This window comes from Pongo abelii, chromosome 5 (genome assembly GCF_028885655.2).
Source record: "Pongo abelii isolate AG06213 chromosome 5, NHGRI_mPonAbe1-v2.0_pri, whole genome shotgun sequence".
In the NCBI taxonomy this organism is placed as follows: Eukaryota; Metazoa; Chordata; class Mammalia; order Primates; family Hominidae; genus Pongo; species Pongo abelii.
Genome location: NC_071990.2, coordinates 129,242,637 through 129,256,283, shown reverse-complemented (window position 1 = coordinate 129,256,283; position 13,647 = coordinate 129,242,637). Strand labels below are relative to the sequence as shown.

Sequence of the window (13,647 nt, the reverse complement as noted above, 5' to 3'; positions counted from 1 at the left end):
TGGCATCAGGAGAGTATCTCACAGCAAACATTTTGAAGAACAAAATATCATAGTGATTTTTTTCTTTTCAGTTCGAAAAGATATAATCCGCATCCTCCCCAGTCTAGATGTCGAAGTCAAAGACATCACTGATTCTTACGATGCTAACTGGTTTCTTCAGCTGTTATCAACAGAAGATCTTTTTGAAATGACTAGTAAAGAGTTCCCCATAGTGACTGAAGTCATAGAAGCACCTCAAGGAAACCACCTGCCCCAAAGCATTTTACAGCCTGGGAAAACAATTGTGATCCACAAAAAGTACCAGGCATCAAGAATCTTAGCTTCAGAAATTAGAAGCAATTTTCCTAAAAGACACTTCTTGATCCCCACTAGCTATAAAGGCAAGTTCAAGCGGCGACCGAGGGAGTTCCCAACGGCCTATGACCTAGAGATCGCTAAGAGTGAAAAGGAGCCTCTTCACGTGGTGGCCACCAAAGCCTTTCATTCCCCTCATGACAAGCTGTCATCCGTATCTGTTGGGGACCAGTTTCTGGTGCATCAGTCAGAGACGACTGAAGTCCTCTGTGAGGGAATAAAAAAAGTGGTGAATGTTCTGGCCTGTGAAAAAATCCTCAAAAAGTCCTATGAGGCAGCACTGCTCCCTTTGTACATGGAAGGAGGTTTTGTAGAGGTGATTCATGATAAGAAACAGTACCCGATTTCTGAGCTCTGTAAACAGTTCCGCTTGCCCTTCAATGTGAAGGTGTCTGTCAGGGATCTTTCCATTGAAGAGGACGTGTTGGCTGCCACACCAGGACTGCAGTTGGAGGAGGACATCACAGACTCTTACCTACTCATAAGTGACTTTGCCAACCCCACGGAGTGCTGGGAAATTCCTGTGGGCCGCTTGAATATGACTGTTCAGTTAGTTAGTAATTTCTCTAGGGATGCAGGACCATTTCTAGTCAGGACTCTGGTAGAAGAGATCACTGAAGAGCAATATTACATGATGCGGAGATATGAAAGCTCAGCCTCACATCCCCCACCTCGCCCTCCGAAACACCCCTCAGTAGAGGAAACAAAGTTAACCCTGCTAACCTTAACAGAAGAAAGGACGGTGGACCTGCCCAAGTCTCCCAAGGTAAGGCTATGGTTTTGCAATCTTTCCTCTGGAGTGTGTTCCTTGAGGCAATTTGTTTCAAGTCTTTTCTGAGTGTGTTTTGCTTACTTTTCTTTCTTTCATGCCATATTTGCAATGAGCTTTTCTGATGCACAGTAGATGAATGAACATCAACAGTGTGTAAGCTGTTGCAGCGTTTTATATTTTGATGTGGCATGAAGTTTAATATTGAATTGGAAATAGCAGAGATGACATTTGGATATGATGACCCAAATTGCCTTTTCAGTGGGTTTTGGTAATTAAGAATATTTTATAAAGTGCCTTAGAAGCAAACCTCTTTTATTTTAGAAGTTCTGTTAATTTTTTTCTAAGTAAAATTTAATACCTCACCCAGGAAATTAACATACAGTAAACTCCCTTCTTCTGGGGATGGGGGGTTACTGGTAGCGTGCATCTATAGCACATGTCTTCATTTTGTTTTATGTGCAGAAAGATGTAAAAATATCTTGGCAGAACAGTGTGTGAGAATGTGAGCATCTGCCCACATTCTGCTTATCTTAGAATTGTAATCTTTAACAGTTCTATTGAAAAACAAAATCAATAAAATTGCAGACAGTATGAAATCATTACAGAATCAACAACTCCATAACCACTCTAAAGATTTTGGAGGGTGATTCAGCTTCATTTCCACTTGAGGTCTTTGCCTCTTGAAAACTGCCTTCTGGCTGCCTGCAAAGCGCTTGCCCTTACACCATGATGTGTAGGTCGTTTATCCAGCCGTGGTTCTGTGGTGTGTGGAAGGAGTGCATTCTGGTCTGGCAGATGTTGTACTTGCAGCTTAGGGAAACAAAGCAATTAGTAAAACAAAGAGATGCTGTGTTTACTCTCTATGCTTAGAAATAATAGCAGCCTTAGGCTTCAAGTATATGGATATGGAAATACTTTTATTTCTACATCTCAGATATTGCATTCTGATTGTAGCTAGGGAAATCCAGTAAGGATCTCCAAAAGCATCTTTAGAAAAAGATAAAACCAGCAGAAATTTTCTTCCCAGACAAACAGTTTTGAAAGAGTCATTTGATATAATACAATGATTTCCAAATAATGTTGGTTAATGTGTTGCTATTATTTTGAAGGGTATCTTTGGCTTCTCCCACTTAACATATTTTTATTACTGAACTGAATAGTGAGAAATGAAATGAGAAATGAAATGCCTTCTTTGTTTTTTAGTGGTAGGCAGAATAATTTCCCCCTCACTCAAATATTTATATGCCTAAATTCCCAGAACCTATGAATATGTTACTTTGCATGGCAAAAGAGACTTTGCACATGTGCTTAAAATTAAGGACATCAAGATGAGATTATCTTGGATTATCCAGGCGGGTCCAATTTAATCACAAGAGTCCTTACAAGAACCTTTCCAGATAAGATCAGGGTTAGAGGGACATGTAACTATGTAAGAATGGTCAGAGATCCAACATTGCTGCATTTGAAGATGGAGGAAAGGAATCATGAACTAAACAACACAAATGGCCTCTAGAAGCCAGAGAAGACAAGGAATCAGATTCTTTCCCAGAGCCTCCAGGAAGGAGTGCAGCTGACAACACTGGTTTTAGCTAGTGGGACCCACATCAGCTACTAACCTATAGGACTGTAAAATAATAAATTTGTATTATTTAAGCTACTAAGTTGATAATAATTTATTATGGTAACAATAGAAAGATAATATAAGACATCAAGCTGAGAAGGAGGAATACTTAAAAACCATAGACAGTCAAATCTATATGCAAGTCGCTACCTGTTATTTTGGAAACGTTTTTTTCGTTGTTGTTGTTGGTTTTATTTTGTTATTGTTTGTTTGTTTTTGCTTTAAATGAATTTATTAGCACATGTACCCATAGAGCACTTAAGGGTACAGCTAAGCTTCAGGAATAATTGGAACCAGGATCTTGAAAACAGCCTAAGTTGTTTTTACTTTTCATTACATATTGGCTTTCTTTTCCCAGGCAAACTTTCTCAGTTTTTTTTTTTTTTTTTCCAGCCTACTGCTAAGAGTTCTTGCATCTCACATCTCATTTTTTCATACCTAGAGAAGAAGATAATCTCTTTGGCTCAAAATTTAAAAACGAAAGGGCCTTTGGATTAATGCCCATCTCCTGACTCAACCAATTTATTGCTTACTACAACTAGAGGCACGATTGGAGGGTATCTGCTTGTGCTATTATAACATAATACCACAGACTCAGCAATTCATAAAGAACAGAAATTTATTGTTTTAGAGTTCTGGAGGCTGGAAAGTCCAAGATCAAAATGCCAGCAGGCTCCATCTCTGGTTCCGAGATGGCCTCTTATTGTTCCATTTACTGGAGAGAAGGAATGTTGTGTTGTCATATAGCAGAAGTGGGGGAACTCTTTCCCCAAGCCCTTTTCTTAGCAGCATTAATCCATTAATGAGGGCTCTGCCCACATAATAAAAACACATCTTATTAGGACCTACCTTCCAACAATGTTGTGTTGGTGATTAAGTTTCCAGCATATGAATTTTGGAGGGAATAAAACATTTAAACCATAGCAGTTGGGAGGAGAATGAGGTGTGGTTGCCTCTAGTATCTAGCAATACAGAATTGCAAGATGTGAAGATACGGAGATACAAATAATAGATGTCCACTACCATCAGAAAGAAAGCACTCATAGGGGAAAAAAAAGGTTAAAATTTTTAAAAATTGTTCTTTGCCAGGCATTAGATGAAAATGAGCTAAGTGTTTTATTAGGAGAAACTCACAGAACAACATTACGCCTAGACTACTAAACTGAAGTGAATGCAATCTTTCACTAAACCCGTGCATGTAGGATTCCAGATACCTAATAATTCCTAACTGTTTTTTTACTGGTCAGACCCCACATGGAGTCTTGGTGTTCAATTCTGAGTCCCACTCTAGAGACTATTAACTGGAGTTTGTAAAGAGCTGTTAAAGATGTTAAGAGGTTCTGGAGCCATTTTCATTTGAGGAATAGTTGAAGACATTGAGTGATAATCTAAAATTGGAAGACTTGATACTAGGTGATATTAGTTATTTTATACATTTAAATACTTGCTTTGTGGCAGAGCGCAGACTTATATTCCATTACAACATCTTCAACACTGGCTGAAAGTTAAAGGGAGGACAAATTTGGTGTAATATGTTGGAACAGGTTTCTTCTCCCCAAAATGTTTATAGTAGAAGATAGGAAATCATGTCAGTGATATTGTCAGGGAATCCCTGCTTTTGTTGAGAATTTATCAGACAGTTGAGAAGAGTCTACAATTCTTTGTTTATGAATAGTTCCTTTAATTCTAGTGTGATAGATAAAGCATTACATTTTCTCTGAAATCACTTCAAAATGTCAGAGGATGCTATAAGTCACCTGTATTTAGACCTACTAACCTCCTTATTTTCAGCAATTATTTTTTACCATGAAGGCAGGAATCTGCTTAATGCATTGTTTATAGAATGTAAACAGAAGCTCTTTCGGTTTCTTCATAATCTACTCCAAAAATTTTGCAACTATTTCTTATTCTCACAAAGTCATCCTTTCATATATTCCTTTTATGTTTCTTTTGATATTTACATGAAGTCTCTTTTATCATGTGTGCTTTTGAAGAACATTTTTTATACTTCATAGGTAGGAATCAGCCATTAAAAAACAGCCTCTAAGATTATGGATGATATATGGAATATTGCTTTAAATTTGGATAACAAATAGTAAGAGTTATTCAGAGTTTAAATATTCAAACTCATTTAGCTCATTAAAATGCGGTTTTACATGCACAGAGAAGAGTCCTAGATGCTTCATTATATGAATTTACTTTTGCCTTCCCAATGGATCATTAACTTTACTACATCATTTCTTGCATGAAGTAACAGACAGATGTATGGACAATCCAAGAGTAAGAATCTAAAATTCACCCTGCATTAGCCAAATTAACCAATAGCAGGTATCTGCTGTTGGTTATGAACACTACAAGCTCATCTAAAATGTTTGGAAATTAAGAATGTATGAGGAGAGGTTACAGGAACTAGGAGAAATAGAAAGAATCGTTTTCCAGGTAAGATTGGCAACTGTTCTCCAGCTTTAGCAATACCTAAAAAGAAAAAAAAATAGATTGGTGTAGAAACTTTAGAATTATAATTTCAGTTTGGGCAGGGACATGAGTGAGAGGATGGTTACCAACAGGATTATAGCCTACTTCAAGACCTATGAGATTTTATGTGAAATAATATAGTTGTTCTTTAAATGTGTTGGTTAACTGTTTATAAGAATAATGTATGGAATCTAAACAAAGGAGTGGGAATAGGCCAGGGGAATCCTCAAAATTTCCTTTAGGTTTATGACATAATGCAGAAATAATGTCTTTAGGATCTGTGCATCTGAATTTTTAATCTGATGGAAACAATATTATAAAGTGACTAAATAAATGAAGCTGGGCCTGAAATTGTGTTCTAAATAGAAATGTTGTCAGGTAGATTCTCCTTCCTTGAAGGTTGGTTTGTATGTTAGAAGTGGTTTCAGATAGTTCAGAAGAACATATACTCACTGGGATTTTTGCCTGTCGTGGATATATATAGCTACGACTCCTGAGTGCCACACAGGAGAAATGCAACTTCTGTATTCTGATGAAAGGGCCTATAACCAGACAGAAAACAAACCTTTGGTTGAAAGATGAGATATTCCATGTCTTCAGAGACTGCAGCTGGGACCAGAAATCTTGTATTTCACTAACTCTGTTTGGCCATTTAATGCCCAAGTGTCCACTTTGCTGCCTGAATTTCTAGGTTTCTGTCGGACAAGAACACCCATAGGAGACATTAAGGCAAAGAGCAAGGGAGGCAGTAATGGCAAGGTACTGTGAAATGAGCAGAAAAAAATCCTGCACCAGAATTAGAGTGAGGGCTGAAAAAGGCAGAAGGAAAACAATGGTTCCTGGGGAGTGCAGAGAGAACACTTCAGCAGCTGCTGCTGGTGCTAAATTGTCACTTCTGATCTGGTGTGACAGTTACAGTGGCTGAAATGTGTTAGAGAAATCCACGTTACTGGGCTAAATCTAGGTCATTAGAGAGTAGTATTATACCCACTTGTTTGTTATCAATAGGGTTTGGTCACAAACAATGTGACCTGTTTTTGCTTTTGTTAACCTGATGTAGTATAAATACATTAAGAGTATTTGAATTTGTAGCTGACTCTGAGCTTCTGAACACTCACACCTTTCTACTCATGATAGGTCCTTTTCATGTAACATAGAAGCTGTAGTACTGATTTCCCTCTGAATAGGGAAGATTACTATTAGAGAGTTTTTCAAAGACCCAACACAATGAAGATGGAATATGGACATATTTAAATATTGGGTTTTTGAATCTGAAAACAAGAGAAATGAAGGAAATTTTTGAACTTCCTTTAAAAAATTGACAAATTTTGACTGTGAGATACAATTTTAGTTTTTTTGACTGTGAGATACAATTTTAGTTTTTTTGACTGTGAGATACAATTTTAGCTTTTTTTTTTTTTCAATGAAGTCTCACTCTGTTGCCCAGGCTGGAGTGCAATGGCGTGATCTTGGCTCACTGCAACCTCTGCCTCCTGGGTTCAAGCAATTCTCTGCCTCAGCCTTCCAAGTAGCTGGGATTACAGGCACCTGCCACCACGTCCGGGTAATTTTTGTATTTTTAGTAAAGATGGGGTTTCACCATCTTGGCCAGGCTGGTCTTGAACTCCTGACCTTGTGATCCACCCACCTGGGCCTCCCAAAGTGCTGGGATTACAGGCATGAGCCACTGCACCCAGCCAATGTTAGCATTTTTTTGGTAGCTATTTGAGCTTTCCTTAGAGTAAGACATGTACAGATTAATAAATCATGGTTTTTGAGTTGCCTGAGGCCTGTTGTCTAGTAAATGGCATGGGCTATAAACAGACAACTAAGGAAGTGAAAAAGACGGGAGAAGAGGGCAAAGGGTGAATAAAGGAAGTGCTGGGTTGAAAGTTAGCCAAACCTGAGTTATAGCTGAAACCTCGAAGGTACAAATCTGTGCCCAATGGCATGTACGGAATATTTACAAGCTCTTTTTGTGCTTCTGGAATGGGAGAGGAGTGATCTGAATTTTAGTTTTGCTCTAGGCATGACATGTACTGTGTTGATACTTCTATCTGGATAACTGAATTGGTATAATTGAGTTTTAAATGAAAAAGAATTGGTTAAACTAAAATATTCGCAAATATCACCTGATTTTAGGGAAATTTCAAGAAACAATGAACAAGTCTTCATACTAATAATAAAATACTGATTTTCTCTGGATAATTTATGGCTAAAGAACATGGCTTTCATTATGGCATGATTGAAGTACACTTTTAATTGGAAATATTTGAATAAACTAAAATTTTGGCCTTCTCTGAACTTTTTAACAACTGAGAATGTTCTCACCTGGGGGGCGATGATGAAAAACATTAGCTAATACTGTCCCCCACTCCTTATCTATAGTGTCAAGAACAAAAATACCACCAAATATGTGATGTCATATTTTCGGTGTTACTGAGTATTACTTTTTTAGCAGAAAAAAATGTGAATTTATAAAATTTATTTATTTTCTCAATAGATTAGCAAAAAGCTTGAGCAAAATTTGGACTAAATTATTTTGCATTGGATTTCTGGCCTTTAAGAAAATTAGAATAGTTTTCATTTACTAAAATGTCCACTACATGGAAATTCCTGTTTGAAATGATAGCAATAACAGAAAAATGATCAGTTCATTGCACAGTATGTATTAAGTGAGAGCATTTGAATTGCCAACTTCCTATAATCTCTATAGAAATTTTAGTGCCTGTAATCACTAAGTTGAGTGTGGGCTCACTAGATATTTATGTTCCTTTCTTTCAGCTTATTACCTTCAGTTTTTCTTTAAAAAATAAGATCAAAAGAGCAGTTGAAGAAAAGTGGAGGAGATAAGTTCCAGTTGGCTATGCAGTTTTGAAACAGATTTATCTGAATTTTCCATTACTATATTTGTCAGTTGTGAATTTATTTTAGAATAAAAACCTTGCCTAAAAATAAATTGATAAGACATAAGCTATATATCTGAGCAAATAAGTTTTGCTACAATTCCCCAGTTTCTTGCAAGTTAACCATTACTTTCAATCTTCGGTGATGTTTTCATTGATATCAGACCTACATCAATAAATATATTTATGCTTTGCTTCCCAAACCAAATTTTCCTGGATAAATATTAGGACAGAAAATGAGCACAAGATGGCTATGAAAGAATGCACAAAAATAGGCTTCCAAAAATCAGTATTTTTTCCCAAATTTTGAAAAGTAAAAAATGTAATAAGAAAAAGATTTGTCTTAGAAATAGCAGACAGTAGAAAGTGAAAATGAACTTCAAATTTAAGAGACCAGAGGGCCCATAAATACTCTAAAAATTCATAGACAAAAAAAAGATTCATGCGTGCGTTATTTAAGGAAAAACTCTCAGCAAACCTTTTATAGCCATAAACTTTTTCATATACTTTGTCCAGAATCTAACTTCAGTATAATCATGATGTCTTAGAAACTTTCTAAGCAATACTTAATTAAGATACACTTCTAATAGGACAAGTTGCTTTAGCCTCTTTGTAAGAGGCTAAAATATTTCTAATGCTCTCATTTGAGATATTTACCATTGGTCTCCTTTGAGATATTTACCACAAGCCAATTACACAGACGATTTTAGATCTCATGAGAACAAAATAAGAGAGAATTCTATAAAATCAGAAGGCTATTGACTACAAAATTAGCCAAACAAGGATCAAATTGTACATTAACGGCCACAAGAAATGTGTAATAAATCCACTGTTATTTATGAAGGTGCACACAAAATTAAAAAAGGCTGATTATAAAATTATGAAGTCACACAACATATAAAAGGGTAAATATTTGGTTTTTTTGGTGTAACTGAAAAGATACCAATATTATTCTGACTTGTGACATTATGCTCATTCAGATCACTAAACTTTACATACCATTTGTCCTCAATAAAAGTTTGTTGTTGTTATCAAATGCTTTTAAAAATTGTAATTAATGTCTTAAAAGTATGCAATTACCAGTTGTGAAACAGGATAAAACACAAAGTCGTGTAAGACGTGTTTTCTCAATTGTTATCCAAGGCTGAGAACCACCCTATCCGAGCTATTGTTCTCTTCATTGGTTCTGATTTCAGCTTCTCTCCTGAGGTAAAATCATTTCTGTATTTTCCATTCACACTAGACTTTGCTCCAACCAAATTCTCACAAGGTTGTCAGACATCCTGTGTTCAATAATAAAATATCCGAAGGTCTGTGATCCAGACTGATCTCAATCTTCTGTAATAAAAACACCAGCTGCTCATTACTGAGCTGGCACTATACCAGGTGTTTACATGTATTAATCTCTTATTTAATCTTCCACATTGCTCCATGAGATGGATGCTGTGATCATCTCTATTTTGCAGATAAGGGTATATAAGGTGTGTCATGGTTACCAATGATACTCAGGTTGCCAGATTTTATGGTCAATCCTCAGTCCTCATATTATTTGAATACTAGGTAGTATGTGGCACAGTTTAACACTACCTACTTTTTAAAATCCTTTCTTAGAATTCTGGAATATTATGCCTTCCTGATTTCTTTATACTGCAGTGGTTGTATTTTTCTCTCATCTTTTTTGGTTGCTCTTCTCCAATCTCCCTTAACTCTTAATGTTCAAGGGCCTTTGAGCTCAGTCTTTGGTCTCTTTTCTATCTATGCCTACTTTTAAAATTCCTATCCACACTCACAAATTTCTTATTTTATGCATATAAAATGGCTGTCAGTAGAATTATTCATGTATGTGGATTCATTAAGGAAAGCAACCAGAAATGGTGTCAAATTTTTCTCTTAAAATCTGCTTAAATATGTGTAAATGTCATTTTTTAAGGAGAGTTCAGCTCCTAGGAGATGCTAGCTGTATCACTATGTCTGTTCTGTAGCAGTTACAGTTTTCGACTATACCTCTGGAAGAGATTGAAGGTCAGGGAAAGTGATCAGGTAAGGAAAGAGCCTTCCTACCGACATGCTATTCTTATGAATGTAGGCTTATCATGCTTAGGACTTTTCTTTCCTGATCCAGTGATGAGAAGAAAGTTGAGAATATCTTGAACTCTCTATGAGACATTACAATTTTAGCTGATGAACTTTGGCATCAGCAAAAACTCTTTAGTAACAATTCAGGATTTAGCTGAAATAAATTTCAGGAAGTAGAACTAAGAATAGGAGTAGAACTTGGGACTATTAATTTGAATACTATATTGAGTAGGTGATAATATAAGATCCAGAGAGAATATGAAGTCTTCTCTTCATTAAGGTAGATAGGGATGTATAACAGGAAAAGATTAATAAAGGGTTAATGTGTTCAGGAGCACAGAATAATGAACACTTTAATAATAAGCAAAGAAAAATTTAGAAAAAAAAGAAAGTAGATCAGTGTTTTCCTAGAGAGGTAAGTAGGCATAACACTGCCTACTGAATGACAAACGACAAGAGGAACGTTTTTGGGTGATGAAAAGGTTCTAAAACTGGATTATGATAATGGTTGCACAGATCTATAAATGTATTAAAATCATAGCATTGTACACTTAAAATCATCAATCATACTTGAACACAGCTATTAAAATATTCTAATTATAGCATAGATAATCAATTCAAACAGAGGCAGGGAGACCAGTTAGGAAGCTAAAACAATAATATAAGAGAGAGGATGCCTGCCTCTGTGAATGGAAGACACATATTCAAGAGAATTTTAGTATACGGTAGGTGTAGGATGTATGGTTGATAAATTGCAGAAAATAGGAAAGGTACGAGATAAGGAAAGTATCCAGATTTCTAACATAAGCATCAGAATGGATGGTGGTGAAATTGATTAAAACACATTCAGAAAATTCATTAAAATAAAAAACTCAGAACATAGGTAGAAGAATAGCATATTATTCAGGGTTCTCTAGAGGGACAGAACATTTCCTTTTCCACAATGAACAGTTACCCTGGTAAAAGGCTAGAGGTCTCCTTGGGGAAGGATGAGAGAAAGATTCACTGCATGAATTGTCAGTAATGTAGTGGGGTCCTTCCTCAAGGAGTCCTGGCCTCCCCTTCATTCAAGGGGCTTTGGGTCTGTAAACTGGCTCAAGTCTGGAAATTGATTGAGGGGCCATGATTCTCTATTTTTTATAATTCAAATTAGTCTGTTGCCCATTCAACCTAGAAGTTTTCTGTTTGTATAATTTAAGTAGGAATGCAGTAGGCTTCCTATCAATTTCACTTCTAGGAACACTGTAATTAATTAGCCAATGCCAGAGCTCTGCACACATCAGACTATTCTGATTGCCTCTTTGCCTCTGCTGTCCATTATGGTAGCTATGCCCATCTTTCCTTTGATGTTGAGTGCTGCCACTTGGCCCCTGCCACCTCAGGATCCAATTATTCCCACTGCATTTAAATTTTGTAGTTGAGTGATGGTGTTTCCCTCGTTAGATCTGACATACAGAAAAGAGCAATTACAGGGCTCTTCAAAGATGCAGGTGCTGCCCTCATAAATCTATTTTGCAAGGCATTGGTCAAGGGTATATCTTCTGGACCCTCCCAGCTGGGATGGGTAGGTCTAAAGTGACTAATCCACTCCACCATCCCAATCTCCCTAAGCCTTTGGATCCTTTCCTTTACGTTAAACCAAAGGAGATCAGGCATTTCCAACTTGCACACAGTGGGCCATCTCTTAATCTATATTTCACCTAACCAAGCAAATAAACTCTTAGAACCTTTTTTAACTCCCTGAGCTGCAACATTAAATGCAGAGTTCCTACTTAGTGGGCCCAAATCAACAAATTCAGGCTGATCCAACTGTATGTTCCTTCCACCATTATCCCACACCCTTAATATCCATTCCCATGCCTGTTCTCCAGATTTCTCTTTATATAAATTAGAGAACTCAAGCAGTTATTTTCCAGTGTAGTGCATCTCCTCATGGGTCACACTCTCAACCTCACCTCTAGAGGCGCACCAGGACTTTAGTCTAGTTGTAGGTCTAGAAGCAAACAGGGGTGTTGCGGGTGGCTCCTGAGGAGAATCAACATTATCTTGCCTGGCAACTGCCTCAGGGGAGGCCATCACTGTTGCCTCAGGCAGCGCAGGGTTTATCTCCTCAGACTAAGGTGGAAAGGCTGATGGCAGCATGGGTTGAGGAGGAGATGTTGTCACTATTGGGGATGGGGAAGCTGTTTTTTCTGGCAAAAAAGCAAAAAAGTTTCATGAGAGTTTACAAACTCAACGTCTCCAGCTTCTTCAGGGTCCTCCCACTCATCCTCATTCCAAGTTGCAGGGTCCCATTCTTTTCCAATCAATACCCTCACTTTAACAGTAGACACCTGGCAAGGCTGTGCATGTACCTTTCGTTGTAGGTCAGCCACTCACATGATAAGAGCTTGTGTCTGTTTTTCCACAATTTCAGTTCTTTCTGTACAGGAGACTCAGGGCAATCTTAGCAGATTTGAGGCTTGGTATCTACTTCTGAAGCCGGGAGATAGAATCCTAGATTTCATTCGTCACTTTGCCCGCTGAACTTAGGAGCAACCAAGGAGCTTCATTATATTCTCCACGTATGGTCAAAGGTTCCTTGGTTCTCCACATATGGTCAAAGGTATTATGTATAGAGTCACTAAACTCCTTGCCTCTCATGAGCGTGTATCAGGAATGTCAAATACATTTATTTTGCATAACTCTCTAAACAGTTCATGCCAAGGACTATCAGTGTTCTCCACACTATTAGAAGTAGAGTCCTTAGCATTTTTGGATCTAATCATATTATGCAGCCAACTCCAGAAACCCCAAAACCAACAAAAGAACTCCATCCTTTATATTCTGTTCCTCTTCCTCTAGAACCACTCCTGTTACCAAAATCTGTAATAGTCAGGGTTCTCTAGAGGGACAGAACTAATGGAATATAGGTCCCACAACAGGCCATCTTCAGGCTGAGGAGCGAGGAGCAAGGAGAGCCAGTCCAATTCCAAAACTGAAGAACTTGGAGTCCGATGTTCAAGGTCAGGAAGCATCCAGCACAGGAGAAAGATGTAGGCTGGGAGGCTAGGTCAGTCTCCCCTCTCCCATTTTTCTGCCTCCTTATATTCTGCTGCACTCTAAGCTGATTCGATTGTGCCCACTCAGATTAAGGGTGGGTCTGCCTTTCCCAGCTCACTGACTCAAACGTTAATCTCCTTTGGCAACACCCTCACAGACACACCCAAAATCAATACTTTGTGTCCTTCAATCCAATCAAGTTAACACTCAGTATTAACCATCACAGATGGTTTTACAGAAGCAAGGTTACAGTTTAGTTTGGTTTGAAATTTCTGAGTTGAGATGCCTAGTATGATGTTTACCATGGGTCTGTACTTTAGGAAAGAAATCTAAGCTAAGGATGATGATTCAAGTGTCAACAAATATGTGATAAATAATGTCCTTTGAGAAGGTGAGATGAA

The 13,647-nt window shown here is 37.5% G+C and overlaps 1 protein-coding gene across 1 annotated transcript in view; it reads left to right on the top strand.

The window, feature by feature from the left end:
• Positions 1–13,647, top strand: part of THEMIS (thymocyte selection associated) — a 214,344-nt gene that overhangs the window by 91,206 nt on the left and 109,491 nt on the right. Inside the window, exon 4 of the mRNA XM_003776918.5 lies at positions 72–1,120. Within this exon, the coding sequence (XP_003776966.1) occupies positions 72–1,120 (1,049 nt within the window). The remainder of the gene's footprint in view (positions 1–71; positions 1,121–13,647) is intronic.